Here is a 21720-nt window from a genome sequence, read left to right as displayed (position 1 = left end):
TCAGATCCTTTCTGATACCATCAAAACTTCCCTTTCTAAAATTTAGAATCTCAACCCATGGACTAGACCTATCTTTTTCCATATTTTCTTTGAAACTAATGGCATTATGAGCAATAGATGTAAAGTGTTCCTCTACACAAACTTCTGTTACCAGCCGTGTCCTTCCTTAACACTCTCTCATTGGGACATCTACATACCGATGAAGGAAACTTTCCTGAACACACTTCACAAACTCTATCCCATCTAGTCCTTTTACAATATGCGACCCTCAATCAATATGTGGAAAGTTAAACATCACCAATGTACTATAACAACCTTATGTTTCTTGGAACAGTCTGATCTCTCTACAAATTTGTTCTTCCAAATCAATTGGACTGTTTGGTGGTCTATAATATAACCCCGTTAACATGGTCATACCTTTCCTATTCCTCAGTTTCACTCATAAAGCCTCACTGGACGAGTTCTCCAGTCTGTCTTGATTGAGCACTGCTATAACATTTTCCCTAACTAGTAAAACCACCCCCTCCCTCTTTAATCCCGCCCACTCTTGGGTCTGAAACAACAGAACCCTGGAATACTGAGCAGTCAGTCCTGCCTCTCTTGCAACCAAGTCTCATTAATGGCTATAATGTCACAATTCCAGGTGTTGCTCCATGCCCTGAGCTCACCTGCCTTTCCTCCAACACTTCTTGCATTGAAATAAACACAGATCAGGACACTGGTCGCACCATGCTCAATCCTTTGATTCCTGACTTCGTCTGAGGTCCATCTGTCTCCACAACCTCTGCACTAACTGTTCTGGCACTCTGGTTCCATCCCCCTGCAACTCTGGTTTAAACCCCACAGCGCAGCGTTAGAAATCTTCCCCAAAATGCCACATCAGCAAACCTTCCTGCTAGGATATTAGTCCCCTTCCAGTTCTGATGTAAACCATCTCTTTTGTACTGTCCCATTTTCTCTAGAAGAGAGCCCAATGATCCAAAAATCTCACACACTCCCTCCAACACCAAGTCCTTACCCACATGTTAAACATTTTGATCTTCCTTTTCCTGACCTCATTAGCACATAGCACGGGTAACAATCCTGAGATCACAACCCTGGAGGTCCAGTCCTTTAACTTAGCACCTAACTCCTTGGGCTCCCTTTGCAGAACTTCATCAATCTTACAACCCATGTTGCTGGTACCCGTATGGACCACAACCTCTGGCTGCCTTCCCACTTAAGAATGTCGAAGACTCAATCTGAGATGTCCCAGACCCTGGTATCTGGTAGGCAACGTACCATCTGGGAATCTTGCTCTCGTCCACAGAAGCTTCCCGTAACAAATCCCATATCACCACAGCTCACCTCTTTCTCCCCATTCCCTTCTGAGTAACAGAGCCAGTTATCTGACTGCTGTGACTTTACTCTGCTAGGTCACACCATCTCCTCAACAGTATCCACAGTGGTATACCTGTTGCTGAAGAGTCACACGTACACGTGAACACACAGTGAAATGTGGAGTTTGCATTAACTACCAACACAATGTAAGGGTGTGCTGGAGGTAGCCCACAAGTGCCAGCACACATCCCAGTGCCAACATAGCACATCCACAATGCTTGGTAAAACACAGAGCAGATCACCACATGTAACAAAACAACGAGTCCCTTTCCTCTCTCTAGTTCCAAGTTTAATTATCATCCCACTGTACATAAACATAGCTGAAAGAAACAGTGTTCCTCTGGGGTCAAGGTGCTAAACATACCCAGCACATCAAGACTAAACAATTAAGATTGTAAACAGCCAAACAAAAATTACTAAATATAAACAAAACTGATGGTGCACCGCTATATACAATAAAAATAAAATTGGTGCAGTTCCAGGCTCTCCCACTCACACACAAGGACAGTCCTCTAACTCCAAGTCACATTCTCATCTTATTTTGAAGAAAATCTCTTTTTAAAATTTAATTCAGGAAACTGAATGCGAAGAGTGTAGTGAGAATGCAAGAACAATGATGTATTTCTCACACTGGTTTGTGGGGGGGAGGGAACAGTTATACAAATAGTAACGTAGAGGATTTATTAGGAAGTCTAAAGGCAGAAAGTGTTAACTATTGGTATTGGCCACTGCTGCCCCATGTTATTTGCTGTATAGCTAAATACATCCACAAGAACTGATCAAGTTTAAACAAAAGACTTTCCTCACTTTTTAGTTTCTTCTTGCATCTCCTCCACTTGCTTCTTAAGCTCTTCATTCTCCTGGGAGAGCGACATTAGCTGGCTCCTGTCAAACTGCAACGACTATTAGAAAGTAAAACTTCAGAGAGTTTTAAAGGGCTGTTAGCAAAACTAAAATAATTCAATCTAATTCAAATTTAACTGTCATTCAGCCACACATGAATTCTTGTGAATACAGCCAAATGAAACAGCGTTGCTCTGGGGTCAAGGTGCAAAACACAGTACCAGCACACACAAGAAAGCAAGCACAAATATTATCACAATCGTGCAGTAAGAATCAAAAACACGTGCCATCAAGCCACAGTCGAGCATAATACAACCCGTTTCCGCCAGCCTGGATGCCATGACACATTGGCCCTGGTGGAGTGCACGCACCCTGCTTCAGTGCCCCCTCCCCCCCAAAAGTTAGTTTATTAATGATAACTTTAAAGGACCAAGAGGTTGTACCTGAAGCTCTGTGTTCAATTCATCACGTCCTTCCTGTACTGACTGAAGTTGGCTTTCCAGATCGGTCATTTGTTGGTGGACACGAGAAATCTCCTTCTGTAACCGCACATGTTCATTTTGAGTGGATTTCTTATCCGTTTGCAGTGTGACAATTTCTTGCTTCAACTCTTTCACTGCCGACTCCAGCTTCTTTTTCGCTGATTTTAACTCACTTATCAGTTGATCTTTTGAGTTTGCGTCGCGCCGATATGCCTCCACCATCACCTGAGGGAAAATGTGCCCAAACAACAGTGGACAGATCACTACTCAGTACCCAGAAAGGTTAAAACTCCATAAGAATAAGAATGGCCTAATTCTGCTCCTATATCTTATAGACTTTCATATGATTCAGATTCACTTATCCCATGTGCATGAAAACTGCATGGCTTGTGTTAAAAGGCAACACAATGAGGAGGTGCTGGGGCATGCCTCCCTCTCTCTTTTTGACTGTGAGCAAGAGCTATCGGTCCTTGAGTCGAGGAACTTGGAGAAGCAACATGGAAGATTGTAACATCGAAACAGCAGGCTGTTGATCTCCTTGCTGTTGCAGGAGTGATCTCTCTCTCTCTCTCTCTCTCCCACCCCCCTCACTAGCGAGCAAAAGCCTGTTCGAGATACCGTAGTGTTGAGATGTAGATTTTGATGGAATCTAGATCAAGAGAGCTTGCTTATAAAGTGATGGTGCATGGGGGAGGGGAGTTGGTGCTTTTGCTGGTGGAAGTGGGGGGAGGGGAAGTAGGGTAAATGCTTTTGCTGGTGCTTGGTGGGCTTTAGGGTTCTGATGTTTCTGTATTTCATTCTTTGTTTTTTTGTTTTGTGGGTATCTGTGAAGAGCAAGGATTTCAGGTTGTATACTACATACAATCTCTGATATTAAACTGAACACTATTCAGCAGAACATAAAGAACAACAAAAGCACAACTCCCACTCACACAGACAGACCTCCAACTAGGACACATTAGGGCCTCCAGTGAACTTGCAGATATCGAGCCCCTGACTTACTGACCAGCCAGCTTCGAGTGACCAGAGGTCAGTGAAACATTTACCTTCTGCTGAACGAGCTGGTCCTTCAGTTTCTGAGTCTGTTTCTTAAAGTTAGCATTCTCTTGTTGCATGTTTTCCACCTATAAAGAGGAAATTAATGGTATAAACTGGCATCTTGTGTAAAAATACTAAAAGAGACAATCATCCAAATTTTAGGAAAAAATGAAAAAATTAACCACACTGCAGTGAAATATCTCCAACAGAATCTGATTATTCATCTAGTCATCATCATTATGAGCCATGTCATATGACATTGGTGAACATGGTTTTTGATTTTTGACCATCATTTTTCTTGGCAAATTCTATAGAAGTGGTTTGCCATTGCCTTCTTCTGGGCAGTGTCTTCACAAGGTGGGTCCCGGTTCTGCAACCCCCCCCCCCAGCCATTATCAATTCTCTTCAGAGATTGCTTGCCTGGCATCAGTGGTCACACAACCAGGACTTGTGATATGCACCAGCTGCTCCCATGGCTTCACGTGACTCTGACCAGGAAGGGGCGAAACAGGGGCTACACAGTGTGTAAGGACAACCTGCCGACTAGCGGAGGGAAGGAGCAAAGGTGTGCCTTACACATCGTTTGGTAGAGACCCATCTCCACCCCACCACCCAAGATTAATTTAGTATCGTTATTTATAAAAATACCATACTTAATCTGCTTAAAACCTTTTAATATGAGCTAATACCATAATGAGCTGTACTCAAAATGAAAGATGTGGGAAATGGAACCCATTCCAATTTGCTTTTCGTTCATAGCATGAACTATTTTAAAATTTTCCTACAAGAATTCGATTCACTTTGCACTTGTGCCAAACCTTTGTGGAATCTGTATCTTCAGGATCGGGGCAGTTCAACAAATTAGACTTGCTTTGATCCCATTCACCTTGCGACTATGACAGGGAATGGCCACTTCGGCCTCTCACACATATCAGACCCTCTGTTGCTCAACTATTCATATACATCGCTTGCTTCTTGCAAAGCTGAGGGGGCTGTTGTGCACCATTCAGCTGGGTCTTCTAATGTACAGCAACAAACTACAACAAATTTACAGTGGATCAAATTATAAGCATGTTTATTATTTACAAGGGCAAGTCTACCTCCATATGTTAAGCTGTTGGAAAGTAGCTTCGATTCTATGGCTCAAAACAAAGCACTGCTATACTTTTACAGAGAACAGTAAACCGATTGTTTCATCCCATAATTGCATTCTTCCATTATCTGGATCTGTAAATCTCTTCTTTCCTCATTTCTTTCAACAGTCCATTTGTCCTTTGAGGCTTCTCTCCCCATGACAACTGTTGTCAAAACGCTACCTGTCATAAACATACATCCTGATATAACACAGAGACTTCTTGTCAGCCTCCTATTCAAATAAAACAACAAAGCACTCTGGATCACACAGGTTCCATTCATGAAGACTTCAGGGTTACAGATGTATATCCACAGGGTTAGATTTCTCACCCTCCGAGTAAACCAGTTCCTCCGACACGGTCAGGGTTCTGATCCACACCAGCTGAGACCTGCCTGTAAATAACAGGTCACCAAACACCTCCACACCAGTCCTCACCGAGGGATCGGAAGTGAGCAACTTCAAGTTCCTGAGTGTCAATATCTGAGTGACCCAACCTGGAACACATTGATGCAACCATAAAGGCAAGGCAGTGGTATATATCACTAGGAGATTTGGTATGTCACCAAAGACATTCACGAATTTCTACAGAGCATTCTAACTGGCTGCATAGCCGCCTGGTATGGGGGTGAGGAGAGGGCTACTGCACAAGATCAAAGAAAGCTGCAGAGAGTTGTAAAATTAGTCAGTTCCTTCATGGACACTGGTTTCCATCGTATTCAGGACATCTTCAAGGAGTGGTCTCTCAAAAATAACCATCATTAAGGACCACCATGAACCAGGACCTAGCCTCTTATTGATGCTGTCGCATATTGGATGGCTGAGGCAAGAAGCTGTTCCTGAGTGTGTGCCTTCAGGTTTCTGTACCTCCTCCCTGATGGTAGCAATGAGAAGAGGGCATGTCCTGGGTGGTGGAGGTCCTTAATGATGGACCCTGCCTTTTGGAGGCATCGCTCTTTAAAGATGTCCTGGATACTAAGGAGGCTAGTGCCCATGAAGAAGCTAAGTTTACAAGTCTCTTACTTCGATCCTGTGCAGTGCTCTCTCCCCACCCCCCACAAATACCAGATGGCAATGTAGTCAGTCTGAATGCTCTCCACGGAACATCTATTCCTAATGAAGTATAGCTGCTGTTGTACCTTCTTTTACAGCTGCATTGACATGTTGGGACCAGGTTAGGTTCTCAGAGATCTTAACACCCAGGACCATGACTGTTTTTAGCAATTGTTTCTCTACATTACCTCAGGCTATCAACTATTTTTAAAAGCTAGATTACATAACATTCTTCCTGGCACCTTGCAGAGCTGTTAAATTTCTATTACCTGCCCAGTCTTGACAGCAATTTCCTGACGAAGTTGTTCGAGAACTTCAGACACCACTTCAGTTCCCTCCTCAAGCCGTTTAGCTCCTTCCTCCAGCGCATCTTTATCCATCTTTCCAGCTTGTAAGGCCACTTCCAGGACAATCTTCTCGTTTTTCAAGTACTGGATCATGTCGTCTTTGGCACTTGTTTCCGTTTGAATCTCTGAGAGGCAGGCCTTCAGTTCATCGTAACGAGCCTGCAGTTCATTCAGGGACTGGTCTTTGGTGTGTAAAGCCTCCTGGGAGCTGGTGAGCTGCTTTAGAAGCTCCAGTTGTTCCTGTTGCAGAGCTTCTAACTGGAGTTCGCGTTGATGTAAGGTTAACTTAACCTGAAGGGGAGACACAATTTCAGCACATTCATAAATGCAACAATTAATAGATCACCATATGGGTACCGTTGGAATCAGTTGTGTTCTTATACTTTTTTAAAAAAAATAAGGTAGTAGTTTAATTAATGCAAAGCTAAAATAGTATTTTTTGCTAACATTTTAATTTGTATTTTTCACGCTTACTGGCAGAAGGCAGTGTAGCAGTTACATAACCCCTTTATCACCTTTTTCATTTTAATTGGCCAAATGTTACCCACTTGTTATAATTGTGCAATTGATTTTCTTATCTAAGGAATTTCTGTTATCTGAATTATCTGAAGTTATCTGAAGGTAATAGATTTTTCAAAAATTGTCATATTGAATTTATTTAATTTTTCTTCTCTCATCTGACTTAGGTTACCATTACTTTGTCTGCTTAGTATCTGTCTTTTATTCAAACTTTAAAATAAACAATCGTGAAGAATCAATAAATGAAATTTTCTTGCTCATTACTAAACTCAAAATAAAAACCCAGGGATCAAAAATATCCGTGACCTGACAGTACATCTGCCTTGCAGCAGTTAAGTTACCCGACCAATAATCTCCAAATTTGGGTATTACCAGTCTGATTGTCAATGCTGGGGGGGAATGATTGAGGTTTATATAAACGTATGACAGTTTAACTGATGGATCACTTGAGATGCAGTCATTGGTATGTAGAGAAAATAGGAAAGGGGAGAAAAACACACCACTGTAAGTCAGCAGTGTTGGCTGTGCAGGATGTGTGGATGTGTTTGTCTAGTCTCACATACTGCCCCGTCAGAGAAGCTGGTGACCTGCCAGCAGATGTGACCTGGCCTTGAGTTTTGAGACAATGCACTTCTGAATTTTGGCTTCCCCCACCGAATTATCTCCTATATATCAATTCCAATCAAAGTTCTGTTGGAAACCCACAGTTTAAAAAAAATACCTTTTACAAGATTTGTACCTCGTAACAAACTCATGTATTTTTCACAGTATGTGGTGGTTCATCTGTCCCCACTCAAAGGCAGAAAGCAGTACAGCAGCTAAACTAATGGTTTATCACCTTTCTCATTTTTCACTGGCAATTTATTAACACATGGCCCGTGTGATGCAATTATTTTAATCATGTAGCCTATTAACTAGTTTATTCTCTATCTAAGGAATTTCACTTATCTAGAAGGATGATAGATTTTTCAAAGGTGCCATCCTTATTCATTTACCTTCGCATCAACACAACTCCTAGCAGCGTATCTTAGCTAGTTATTTTGCTTAGTATTTGTACATTTGCTTGTACTCTAAAATAAATTGAAATCTGGGAATTAAGACTGCTCGTTTTTCCTGCCTCCCGGAAGAACCCCAAGGACCAGAAAATAAGTAGACATAGGTTTTCCTAAAAACACAGACTGAAAACAGCACAATCTACAGAAGAAAATTCCATAGGCTGTGCGCGCAGGAGCATTTTAGTCACTGTGCGGCTGTACACCCGTGACTCCAGTCTTTCTCTAAAGTGTGCATTACTCTGTCCTGGAACAAAAAGCATCACTCTTTTCTTAATCCCTAGTTAATTTGTTATAGTCAGGCACTCGCAGTCATAGTCATCTTGTCCTCTATTCACCTCTCCAACCTTTCACTTCTTTTTACCTGCCCATTACTCCCCCTGGGTACCCTCCTCCTACCCTTTATCCAACGATCCACTCTCCTCTCTTATCCTTGCTTTCCTATATGAAAGCAAACTAGCAAACAATACCAAAGCTTTTTTCAAGTATGTAAAAGAAAATGAGAGTGGATGTAGGACTGCTAGAAAGTGAGGCCAGAGAAATAATAATGGGGGACAAGCAGATGGCAGATGAACTAAATAGGTATTTTGCATCAGTCTTCACCAGCATGCTATTAGCTTTCTTCACTGCCTGAAATCCACTAGCCACTGGTAGTCAACCAGAAAAGGTTCCCTTTATTCCCACTCTTTGCCTCCTGCTAATCAGCCACTGCTTTATCTATACTAGAATCTTTCCTATAATACCATAACCTGCTGAGTTCCTCCAGTATTTTGTGCGTTGCTATTGTCAATTTAATCCTGCGGTATATTACGTGACACTTTGCCAATGGCTTTTGAGGTCAGTATAAAAAAAATTTGTACCATCCTCGTTGACATTGTTGGTTCAAAAAACACATGCTGAAACAGGAAACTGTTATACAAGCAGAACACCTTACCTCCTCAAGATCCCGTTCCAAAGCTGAAGCAGAATTAGCCAATTTCTGAAGATGTTCACGCTCTTCCTCAAACTCCTCAAGTTTCCTTGACAAATCATCTTCCACCATTGCCTTTGCTTCCTGGATCTGATGAAAAGCCTTTTCCTGGTCCAACATGTCAACCTACCATGAAACAAATTGGCTTTAAACGTCAAAATATATCAATGATCACACAGACTTGTTGGATCATACTTCACTTAGAACTCTTATAAACTGAGATTCTAATACAAAGTTCACTCAAAAATAATTACTCCACAATGACTTAGACCAGACTCCAATCGCCAGAAAGCCTGTAAAACAACAGGGAAGCTGTTTCCTTAGAAGTCTGCGAAGATTCAGCATGACGTCTAAAACTTTGACAAACTTCTATAGACATGTGGTGGAGAGTACACTGACTGGCTGCATCACAGTCTGGTAAGAAAACAACAAAGCCCTTGAACAGGAATAATCCGACAACAAGCAGTGGATTCAGCCCAGTCCATCATGGGTAAAGTCCTCCCCATAGAGCGCAGTCGCTGGAAAGCAGCATCCATCATCAGAAACCCCCACCACTGCCGTTAGGAAGATGGTAGAGGATTTACAAGGATATTGCTGGGACTGTATAACCTGAGTTATAAGGAAAGATTGAATAGGTTAGAACTTTATTTCCTAGAATGTCGAAGATTCGGGGAGATTTGATAGAGGCACACAAAATATTGTGGGGTATAGTTAGAGTAAATACAAGTAGGCTTTTTCCAATGAGGTTGGGTGAGACTATAACTAGAGGTCATGAGTTAAGGGTGAAAGGTTAAGAGTGTGGAACAAGCTGGCTGCGCAAGTGGTGAGTGTGATTTTGATTTCAATGCTTAAGAGAAGTTTGGATAGGTACGTGGATGGGAGGGGTATGAAGGGCTATGGTCCGGGTATGGGACTACACAGTTTAAATAGTTCAGCATGGACTGGATAGATCGAAGTGCCTGTTTCTGTACTGTAGTTTTCTAGACTTTATGAAAATAGCTACATTGACTCTTCCCACAGATCTAATGCATTCATTAAAAACAACAGAAGCAGGATCATACGTAATCCTCAGACGTCACTCTCTTTGCAAATGACTGCATTCCTCAGTGACCACCTTTACCTCAATATTTTGCAGGTGGGTTGCAATGCGTTCCTTCTCCTTGATGGATCTCTGCTGAGTGTCCGTAAGTTGTTGGGACAAAGATACATTCTCTATTTTCAGATGTTCCAACATTGCTGCTTGAGTCATGTGACCAGCCTATGATTTAAAAAAATTTTTTTAAACCAATGATTCACTTATTACGGAAAACACTAAACTTACCCCAAAATAAAAAAAAAGTTTAAGACATCCTTTACTTTGTTTAACGCACAGTAGCTTATTAGAGAAACTATTTTATAAGCATAAGAATTTTAATTTAAATATATAACTCCGCTATGGACAGTCCCAAGCCCTGCTGCAAGAGAAGGCGGGTTTGGCATGGGGTTAGCAACCCCGTCCTGTAAAACCCAATGCTACAGAAACACCAACAGAAGCTCCAAAGACAAGAAGACACAGCCTCAGAACAGAGGGACATCCACTTATAATGGAGATGAGGAGGAATTTTTTTTAGCCAGAGGGTAATGGATCTGTGGAAATCTTTACCTCAGGTGGCTGTGGAGGCCAAGTCAGTGGGTATATTTAAGGCAGACGTTGACGGGTTCTTGATTAGTCAAGGCATGAAGGGATACGGGGAGAAGACAGGAGATTGGGGATATGGACAAATGGATCAACCATGATGAAATAGCGAAGCAGACTCAATGGGCCAAATAGTCTAATCCTGCACCTATATCTTTGATATTTTGATATTAAATACTTTGATATTAAAGTAGAGACTGACAAGTTTGTGATTAGTAAAAGAGTAAAAGGTTATGGGCAGAAGGTAGAAGAATGGTGTTGAGAGGAACACTAAATCAGCCATGATGGAATGGCAGACTTGATAGGCTGAATGGCCTACTTCTGCTCCCATGTCTTACGGAGGCTGGCACAGAGGTGTACAACACTCCTTTCACCTGTTAGCCTGCAAGACACCCTTGGGCAAGGGGTAGCACCTGCTTAGCCTGAACCCCTGATCAGGGTCACGGAAGCCATGGGAGCAGGTGGTGGATGGTCATCTGAGTCGCTGGTACATATCACAAGTCCTGGTTATGTGACCAATGATGCCAAATAATCTCTGAAGAGTTTTGATAATGGCTGCAGTCATCCGTCTTGTAATGACACTTACCAGAAGGCGGCAATGGCAAACTACTTCGGTAGAAAAATTTACCAAGAATAATTATGGTCAAAGACTATGATCAACCATGTCATATGAAACAGCACATAATGGTGGTGTCTTACGGCCTTAAAGTCTAATTTGGGGGAGTGAAGAAATAGAGAATGGCAATGGAAAATACAGACATGTTGTCAGAAAATACTTGAGAACTCTTCTTGAGTCCCTATTTCTCCTAATGCTGTCCAGAAGCACCATTAAATTAAACACAGATGTTGCTCGAATTTTGTGAATAATCTGCGGTCTCGTACCTGCACGCTGGCCATTTCACTCTGCAACCGCACCCTTGCCTCTTGTGCTACTGTCAGCTGCTGCTGGTACCACTGCCTGACCTGCTGCAGAGAAGTTATTTCAGACTGGGAAGCCTTGAGCTGGCTCGTCAGTGTGGAACGATCCAACTGCGCTTGCTGAAGCTGGCTCTGAAGAACTGCCATCTGCTGCCGAGCAGCTTGAACTGGTAAAAAAAAACAAACACATATATGATCATCTGTAGACAAGACATGACACTTTGTGTGTTCCTGTATGCAAATTACAGGAACCTAAGATCATAGGACAAAGGAGCAGAATTAAGCCATTTAGCTCGTCAAATATGTTCCACCATTCCATCATCATTTTCATTTTGTGCCATGTCATATGACATCATCATGTGCCACATCACATGACAATATTATGCGCCATGTCCTTTGACATGGGCAATCATTATGTGTTGTGTCGCATGACATCATGTACCATGTCGTATGACATGGGTAATCATAGTCTTTCCATGACACCTTGCCTAAAGATGACTTTCAGACTAGTGGAGGTAAGGAGTGCCTTACATCTCTTTTGGTGGACATATTTCCACCCCATCACCCAACCACTCCATCATATTTAAGTTATTATCCCCCTCAACCCCATTCTCCTGCCTTCTCCCTGTAACTTTTGATGTCCTGACTAATCAAGAACCCATCAACCTTCACTTTAGATATACCACATGGCTTGGCGTCCACAGCCAATACCAATTTCACAGATTCATCACCCTCTGGCTAAACAAATTTTTCTTCATCTCAGTTATAAAGGAACACCTTTGTATTCTGAGGCTTTCCCAGACTCCCCCACTGTAGAAAACATCTTCTCCGGGTGAACTCTTATCTCGGCTTTTCAATACTTGGTAAGTTTCAACTTGTATTTGACCTAGCCGAGGGAAAACAGACCAATTACACAACTCTGAAAGAAAGATGAAAAAAGTCATCGAACTGAAACATCAGCTATTTCCCTCCCCACAGAGGATGCCTGACCTGCAGGATATTTCTAATAGCAGTTAGAAATTACTGGCAAGTTTAACAGAAGCCTGAGCACATTCATAAATTATTTATTAAAAACATTCAGAATGCTTTCGTCAGTCAGGCTCACCAGAATGTAATACCCTTGTACTTAAGATCTGTACAAGTGCAGGTTACACTAAAGCAAGGGTTCCCAACCTTTTTTATGCCGTGGACCAATACCATTAAGGAAAAGATCCTTGGACCCCAGGTTGAGAACCCCTGCACTGGAGATTCAAGATTCAAAGTACACTTATTATCAAAGAATGTAGAAATTACACAACCTTGAGATTTGTTTGCTTACAGGCAGCCAGAAAGCAAGAATCCCAAAAGAACACAATTATAAAAAAAAGACCAACACCCAGTGCGCAGAGAAAGATAAAAACACAAACCATGTAAACAATAGAAGTGAGGCGCTGTGAAGCACAGCAGCCTGAGCAGTTCGCAGCTTCAGCAAGAGTGGACAGAAGAGTGAGCGAAATCGGCCTGACTTTCACCTCCGGTCCCAACACCCTGCCTTTCCAGTCTATCTAGGCTGGTGTTTAAATCATCCAAATAGCAGATCACCCCTGCACTAGGACCCAGGCCAGCTGCAGCGATACACTCCGGGCCTAGGCCTTGCCGTCCTGCCCAAAGCTGTTCTCAGCTTCTCCAAACCGGCTCGGCAATTACAGTGATCCAACCTCACACTCGGGTTAGTTGGACGGGCATCGAAACTCCTCCTTTCCAAATCGCTCCATCTGTGTCAACATTGAAACGCAGCTGCCCAGCTCAAATCTCGAATTCGCTTCATCTTTGCTCACCTCTTCACTGTTTGCAGTAGTAATTTACCACAATTTACTTCAGAAAAAGTGTCATCAATAATGTTATTTCTTGCCTTTTGAACTACCAGAAGCTGTCACTCGCCTTCACCATCTCAAACCTGAAGTCGAGGGACTGGACAAAGTTAATAAAAAGGTGCCGAAAATCATCCATAACTTAAAACAGAAGGCATCTTAAAGCAAAGAGTTGATTCACAAGTTCACAGCTGGATATCAGCCTACTCCAAATAAGGCAGAACTGTAGTGTAGCAGTTAGGATAATGCCTTACAGCTCCAGCGATCTCGGGTCAATTCTTGCCACTGTCTGCACGGAGTTCGTATGTTCTCCAAGTGGGTGGGTGAGTTCCCCTAGATGCTCCAGTTTCCTCCCACATTGCAAAGATGTACAGATTAGTGTCAGTAAATTGAGGACATATGTTGGCAGCTAAAGTATGGAAACGCTTGCTGCCCCAAGAACATCTTCGGACTGTGTTGGCTGCTCTCACACACTCACACAACGCATTTCACTATGTCTTTCTATGTACTGTACATGTGACAAACAAAGGTACTCTTTATCAGTCTAAGCAAAGGGGTTCACGTTGAGAATCTTTGATCTGAGAGCTGTGATCCCATAAGTTGCATCATGCACTCCGATATCTTTAAGTGACAATGGCTTTGTGGAATGGATACAAAGCAGGGGATGAAATGTATTGACTCCTAACTCCAGCCACTGGTTTGGTAAATACAAAAGAAAAGTTTGTTTCTTCTTTGATACCCTTCACTGTCAAATGGCTCCAAAAGATTGTCCAGGTTCACATGTTAAAGTGTAATTACAGATGGAATACTATTTGGTTTGTGTACCTGTGAAACTGTATCTTAGCAAGAATTAGAACATCAGGTGGGAGAATATTACAAACAAAAAAAAACAGAAATATTCTTTCCCGAGCAGATACAAACTACTCAGAAGGACATACCCGAGTTATCTCTGCTCAATATTGCCTGCTGCATTTCCTCAACTTTCCCCAGGAGCCTCTGGTACTGCTCCTCGGCCACCTGCAGATCGTTGTTTAGCCCCGCTAAGCTGGCATTCTTGGCCTCGAGGTTGCTTTGAAGCTCAGTCATAGACTGTTCCAGACTGGAGCACGTCTGGCGCAAAGTGCTCACTTCGGAGGTCAACGTGCTTTGCCTTTGTTCACTGAGCACCTTCTGCTCATCCTGCGCCTGCAGTTGTGCATTCAAGGCTGCTAACTGGGCCTGCAGTTCAGTCTTCTCCTTCAAACCCTTATAAGTTAAAGAGAATGGCAACAATTATTTGTCCATTATTGACACCAAAATCAGAACTTATTATTTTATTCAGACACAGTGTGGAAAAGGACCTACCGACCCTTTGAGCTGCACAGCCTAGCAACTCCCCGATTTAACTCCAGTCTAATCATGGGGCAATTTACAACGACCAATTAACCTACCCCTCCAAGAGGACAAGAACCATGTGGTGGGGTTGGAGGCTTGCATGCCTCAATGACCTGGAGAGCCATGTTGGCTGGAGTCAGGGCTTTATGCTTTGGCTCTTGGTAGGGTCACTCATACCAAACAGGTCAAAGGGCGGAGGCCAGACTAAGAGCGGTCCACCAGTTCTGCAGGTTTGGGGGTTCAGCTCAGGGCCAACAACCCTGAATGGTAAAATTGTTATAGAAACAACAATGAAATGTAATGGTATTTCTGGGTCTCCACTTGGACTTGTATGGCTGCCAGTAGTGAAAATTGAGTGGAAGCTACTGATATGATGAAGGCCCATGCTGCCACACTGCTCAACAACCTCCTCATATAACCCTAGCTTAACCACAGGACAATTTACAATAACCAATTAACTGGCCAACCGGTACCTCTTTGGACTGTGGGAGGAAACCAGAGCACTGCAGGAAACACACAGAACCACAAGGAGAATGTACAAGCTCCTTACAGGCAGCAGCAGGAATTGAACCCGGGTCAGCTGTGCTAACCACTAAGCTACCGTGCTGTCCTCACGACGGCAGATGAGCTACAAGTTACTTAAAGTACGAAGAATTATTTAACATAAGTGGGATTTTTTTGATTTTATACTTTGCATGTTGTAACTGCAAAAGTTCAAATTCAAGTTTGTTGTTGTCTAATTGTACATATACAGTCGGCCCTACTTATCCATGGGGATTGGTTCCGAGACCCCCCCATGGATACCAAAAATCGCGGATGCTCAAGTTCCTTATTTAACATGTCTCAGTGTGGTGGGCATTAGGACCCAGCAGCGAAGCACTGAATGCACAGTGTTTCTGTTCACAAAAATAATCATGGTCACAATTGAAAATAAGGTGGAAGTAATAAAGCGATCGGAAAGAGGTGAAATGCCATCAGTCATTGGAAAAGTGTTAGGCTACAGTCGGTCAATGATCAGAACTATTTAAATGGAGCATTTGAAAGGCCCTGCCCTGATGAAAGCTACAATTATTACTAAGCAGTGCAGTGGTTTAATTACTGATATACGTATGTTTCTTTAGTGTTTTATATGCATAGAAAGGTAAAATATATACTATATACTAAGACAAACATTTGACTAATTGACGCTAAATAATACCGGATGTACCTGTTCCGACTTCAAATCCGACTTAAAGATGGACTCAGGAACGGAACTCAATAATAACCCAGGGACTGTAACTGTAAGACAGGCATAACCTGCCTGTACTTTAAAGTCATTTCTAGATTACTTATAATATCTAATACAATGTAAATGCTATGTAAATAGTTGTTATACTTTATTGTTTAGGGAATAATGACAAGAAAAAATAGTCTGTACATGCTCAGACAACGAGTCCTGGAAGAGAGAACTTCTGGGTTTTCCCGATCCGCGGTTGGTTGAATCCACGCATGCAGAATCTGCGGATAAGGAGGGCCGACTGTATACTGCCAAACAAAATAATGTTCTCCCAGACCACAGTGCACCCACAAAACACGTAACAGTACGTAAATCAAAATATCATAATAAAATACAATTCAAAATGCATGCAGCACAGGCAAGCAGTAATCAGCTCGCTGTCTTAATGACAAGATGCCAGTGGTGGCAGGAAAGAAACGGTTACCCAGTCTGGCAGTGCCAGTCCTGATGCTTCTGTACCTCCTTCCTGACAGTAGTGGGATGGGTTGTAGGGATCCTCAGCAATGCTTTGAGCCCTTCGTGTGCAATATTCCCAATAAATGTCACAAATAGGGGTAGAGAGATCCCGATGATCCCCTCAGCAGTTCAAACCAAGCTCCGTAAGGGCCTTGTGGTCTGATGCAGTCAGACAGGACCCTCTCGATGGTGTAGAAAGTTGTTCGAATGGGGGTGGGAAGTCTTGCATGCCTCAGTCTCCTCAGAAAATGTAGACACTGCTGTGCCTTCTTGACTAGTGATGAGGTGTTGTGTGTCCAGTTTAGATTGTCCACTATGTGCACACCAAGGAACTTTATGCTCTTCACTCCCTCCAAGGTAGAGCCATTAATATGCAATCCATAATCATCATTTTTGTCTTATCCATGTTGAGACTCAGATTGTCGTTCTCACCCCATTTGACAATTCTCTCTGTATGCCAACTCATCATTGTTGCTAACCAGGCCAATCACTGTAGTATCATCAATGGACATGATGATGTGGTTTGAGCTGCAGTCTTCAGCAGGCTGAATACACAAACCTGGGGGGGTGGGGGGGGGCACCAGCGCACAGCGTGATGGAGCTGCCAACCCGGACAGACTGGAGTCTTTTCTTCAAGAAGTCCAAGATCCAGTTACAGAGTGGTGCTGAGGAGAGCTTACCCAACAGCCTCCGAGGGATATTCACGTTAAGTGCTGAACTGAACAATGAGCAACATCCTGGTGTATGAGGCATTGTTTTCTAGGTGAGACAAGTCCAAGCGGAAGGTCAAGGCTAAGGTATCAGTGGACTGGTTTGAGCAGTGGATGAACTGGATAATAGCATTTTATATAACCCATTACCAGCAATTATGGATTGTTGAAGTCAGTGCCACTGGGTGGTAATCATTTAAGACAGTTACCATTGCTTTCTTGGGCATCAAAATGATGGTGCCAGCAGAGAGAGCAGACTGTTCCAAAGAAATGTTAAAAGTGTCTGTCAGCTGATCTGCAGAATCCCTGGACACCTATCCAGGTACACCCCCACAGCCTTGCTTGGGTTTACCGTGGCTCGGGTCCTCGTCACCTCCACTGCAGCCAGTCGGTGTCTGTCCCTCAGGAAGGAAAGGAGCTTCCCTCAATGTCACATCATTCGATGCATCAAATTGTGCATAGAAGGTAATCAGCCTTTCAGGAAGGGAGGCGTCACTGTTGTTGATGTTCAGGGTGGACTTGTAATACGTTATGGTTTGAATACCATGCCACATGCGCCACCTTTCCCTGTTGTCACAGAAGAGTGTGGCTCTTGCTGACCTGAGAGACGTCCTGTCCCCCGATCCCCAAATAGCGCACAAACTGCATTCAGCCAGGGTTTCTGGTTTGCCCAGGCAGTGTGGCGTTTACTCACAGTACCATCATCAATGCATCTTCCTATGTAGCCAGTCACCGCTGCCAGATATTCAATGTTGACGTGATGATTGCAGGTAGCCACCTCTTTGAACATGCTCCAATTACTGCTCCAAAAGCAGTCCTGTAGCACTCAGGTGGCTCCTTCCAGCCAGGTCCTGATCTCCCTGTGAACTGGTCTGACTCATTTAACCAGTGGTTTGTATGTAGGGATGAGTATCCAAGGTGAGGGTGAGGAACAGCCTGGTAGGCTTCGCAAATATTGGTATAAATCAAGTCTAATATATTCTCTCCTGTGGTTGCGAAGTTGGCATGAGGGCAGAACTTTGGCAGGACTGATATTAGGTTGGCAAGATTGAAGTCACTTGTAGTAATAATAAAGACAGCAGCAGGGTGAGAGGCTTCCAGGTCACAGACGGTGCTGGAGAGCTGCTGCACCACTTGCCCAGGTGGAGGGGAGGGGGGAGCAGATGTAAACAACAATAATCACAATGGCAGGGAACTCTCTTGGTAAGGAGAAGGGCCTACACTTCACATTGAAAACTCTATTTGCGTTACTCCTGAAGCATTCACACACCAGTTGTTACAGAGGTAGATACACAGACCGCCTCCATGGATTTGCCGGATCGTGCAGCATTTCTGTTTGCCTGTAAGGAGATTAAGCCATCTAGTTGGATGCCCGAATCTGGAATGGTGTTCTGAAGCCACATTTCTGTTCAGATGAGTGTGCAACTGTCTCTCATCTCCTGCTGGTTCTGACGCAGATGTTAGCGAGTAGAATTGACGAGAGTGTGGGCTTGCAAGGATCTGCTTTCAGACTCACTTTCATACTGATGTGCTTACCACACTTGTGCATTCAACTGCACTGCTTCCTCAAGTAGCTGTAGTAGACTGTGGCGTGGAGCAAGAGTCTGCTCCTTAGCTGCGCAGCACCTTAGTTATTCTGCTCGCTAGTGAGATAGACAGCAGTGTTTCTCAGCAATAAAAAAAAAGGAATGAGACAAGAAATTTCACCGTTGGTTGGAGCTGGAGTGGCTGTTGTGTCCATTTTGTGACTTCAGGTGGAAAGTACTGCCACAAATATTTCTACATTGACAAGTGCCGGGATTATTGGGACAGCGTGATAGTGGTTAGCACAATGCTTGCAACTCGGGTTCTATTCCTACAGCTGTCCTTGAGGAGTCTGCATGTTCTCCCAGCGACCGTGTGGGCTTCCTCTGGGTGCTCAGGTTTGCTCCCATGATCCAAAGGCGACCGGTTGGTAGGTTGATTGTTCATTGTAAATTGTCCTGATCAGGCTAGGGTGAAATCAGGGATTGCTGGGCAGCATGGCTCAAAGGGCCAGACAGGCCGATTCCTTGCAGTATCTCAATAAATAAACAACGATAATCAAAATTAGATCACATGGTCAGACAGAGACACAGATAGATGAAATTCTTTAGCTAGAGACTGAAGAATCTGTGGAATTCACATGACGGCTGTAGAGGCTGTCTTTGGGTATACTTACAGCACAGGTGGATAGATGAGTTCTTAATTCGTAAGTATGTCAAAGATTATGGTGAAGAAACAGGAGAACGGGATTGACTTACATACTGCCCATTACTCCGCTGGCATTTAGGGCAGGAATGAGTCTATCTCTGTCAGTCCATAATGTCACACACAGATGCAGAATGATTTTTTGTTGCTGTTTCTGTAATAATTTCTTTGACCAGTCAGGGCTGTTAACCCCGAGTTCAACCCCTGAGTCTGACCTTTACCCTTTGACCTATTTGGCATGGGTGACCCTACCAAGAGCCAAAGCATAAGACCCTGACTCTAGCTGACATAGCTCGCTGGGTCACTGAGGCACACAAGCCTCCAAACCAGATGACAAGGTTGTGCTTCTCTTGGAGGGCAATAATAATCAGCACGATTGAATGATGGAGCTGCTCATATGTCTTATGCTCTGCTATTACAGGCTTTTGTGAATTTAACATGCAGTATGACTTAGTGTTTGCACCAAAGCATGCGCTTTCACAATATGATGTGCAGGTTTGCAAAGTTAAAAGAACCATAACTTCCACTTGTTTCTTTATTTTATTAGATTCAACAATAGATCAGATGGATTTAAGAAATCTAGTTTTACCGTGTCCAACTGCTTTGTATTAATGATGCACCAAAGATAAAAAGCTCATAAGGAAACTGTGGAAAAAGTGACAAAGCACAAGAAGTCTGCAGATGCTGGAAATCCAAAGCCAGCATTTTGTGTGTGTTGGGGTTTGATGTCCTTGTTACCTTTTTCCACTTAGAGCAATCTGTTAGTTTCCTTTTTGTGTACAAGGGAAGGGGGTTGGGGGTTTGTGGTTTGACGTCCCAGCTGCCGTTTTTCCGCATGGAGAAAGTTGTTAGTATTCTTTTGCGAGGGAAGGGGTTGGAGAGTTTGGGGTTTGCAAGATTTGTTTACTTTTTATGCTGAGGGGACAGGATGATGTCTTTTTTCAACGACTTCCATGGTGTTCTTTGCTTTGTGGCTATCTGGAGAAGATGAACCTCAGAGTTGTATACTGCATACCTACTTTGATAATAATTGAACCTTCTAAGTGAATCCAGGACTGTATTTCTGTAATATATACAAACATAATCATCACCTATTTTTCCCTCTGCTCCCAATGCCAAACACAGATCAAAGTAACTACATTCACCTCATTAGCTTCAGTGGAGAGAGCTTCCAACTGACCCTCAAGCCGCATTTTTTCTTTGAGAATCTGCATGAGGTCCTCGTGGGATTCCAGCACAGAGCTTTCCATGGAAACACTGCAGAACAGAATTACGACAGCTGACCTGAACACCCATGCACAATCCAGTCATCACTGAACAAACACAAACAGTAATCCATTTGGTCTGTAATCCACACATAATCTGCAAAGTACGTGTACTAATTTGGGTTTTTTTTGGTGCTAAAGCAACTCACTCCCCCCCCCCCCCAACATTAATGAAACTAAAAGTTGTATAAGACATTGGCAAGGCCTAATTTGGAATATTGAATGCAGTTATTTACTTATTGGGATACAGAGCAGAATAGCCCTCCCGACTCTTCAAGCAACCCCCTGATTAACCCAAGCCTGTTCAATCCTTTGGACTACAGGAGGAAACCGGAGCATCCAGAGGAAACACACACATTCCATGGGGAAAGTGGACAAATTCCTTACAGGCAGCGATAGGAATCGACCCCAAGGTTGCTGCTAATGTAAAGCATAATACCCACTACACTACCATGCCATCCCACCTACCTACAGGAAAAATGTCAATAAAATTTAAAGAGTGCAGAGAAAATTTACAAGGATGTTGCCAGGACTTGAGGACCTGAGTTACAGGGAAAGTTTGAATAGGTTTGGACATTATTCCCTAGAAAAGGGATTCCCAAACTTGTTTATGCCATGGACCAATATCATTTATACAAGGGGTCCGTGGACCCTAGGTTGGGACACCAGCCCTAAAACGTAGAATGATGGGGAGATTTGATAGAGGTATACTAAATTATGAGGGGTATAGGTAGAGTAAATGGAAGCAGGCTTTTTCAACTTTAAGTGTAGTGAGACTGGAACTAGAGGTCATGCATTAAAGGTGAAAGGTGGAATGAGCTGCCAGCACAAGCAGTGGACAAGGGATCGATTTCAACATTTAAGAGAGGTTTGGACAGGTACATGAATGGGAGGGGTATGGAGGGCTATGGTGCGGGTGCAGGGAGATGGGACAAGGCACAGACTAGATGGGCCAAAGAGCCAGCTTCTGGGCTGTAGTGTTCTATGACAATGACTCTAAAAAAAAAATGTTGTTATTAATCATTCTCAAAGCAGTAATGTGAATATCAAAACTGACTGAAGTACAAAGCCTCCCATTAGTACTATCAGAAACAGCAGTTAAGCCATTATTTCTCCAAGGTCTGACACAAATTTGCCATATGGTGACTCAA

The 21720-nt window shown here is 43.1% G+C and overlaps 1 protein-coding gene across 6 annotated transcripts in view; it reads right to left on the bottom strand.

The window, feature by feature from the left end:
• golga3 (golgin A3) overlaps window positions 1-21720 on the bottom strand; it is an 87436-nt gene that overhangs the window by 22006 nt on the left and 43710 nt on the right. For all 6 annotated transcript variants that reach the window (XM_059994633.1, XM_059994638.1, XM_059994637.1 and 3 more), the window contains 9 exons: window positions 20450-20561; window positions 14198-14504; window positions 11374-11576; window positions 9937-10074; window positions 8781-8942; window positions 6198-6566; window positions 3752-3829; window positions 2667-2930; window positions 2188-2282 (listed from right to left, as the gene is read on the bottom strand). In XM_059994633.1, the coding sequence (XP_059850616.1) occupies window positions 2188-2282; window positions 2667-2930; window positions 3752-3829; window positions 6198-6566; window positions 8781-8942; window positions 9937-10074; window positions 11374-11576; window positions 14198-14504; window positions 20450-20561 (1728 nt within the window). The remainder of the gene's footprint in view (window positions 1-2187; window positions 2283-2666; window positions 2931-3751; window positions 3830-6197; window positions 6567-8780; window positions 8943-9936; window positions 10075-11373; window positions 11577-14197; window positions 14505-20449; window positions 20562-21720) is intronic.

The sequence above is a fragment of the Hypanus sabinus genome, chromosome 18 (assembly GCF_030144855.1).
Source record: "Hypanus sabinus isolate sHypSab1 chromosome 18, sHypSab1.hap1, whole genome shotgun sequence".
In the NCBI taxonomy this organism is placed as follows: Eukaryota; Metazoa; Chordata; class Chondrichthyes; order Myliobatiformes; family Dasyatidae; genus Hypanus; species Hypanus sabinus.
The sequence above is the reverse complement of the archived record's forward strand: the minus strand, read 5'-3'. Positions and strand labels throughout refer to the sequence as shown.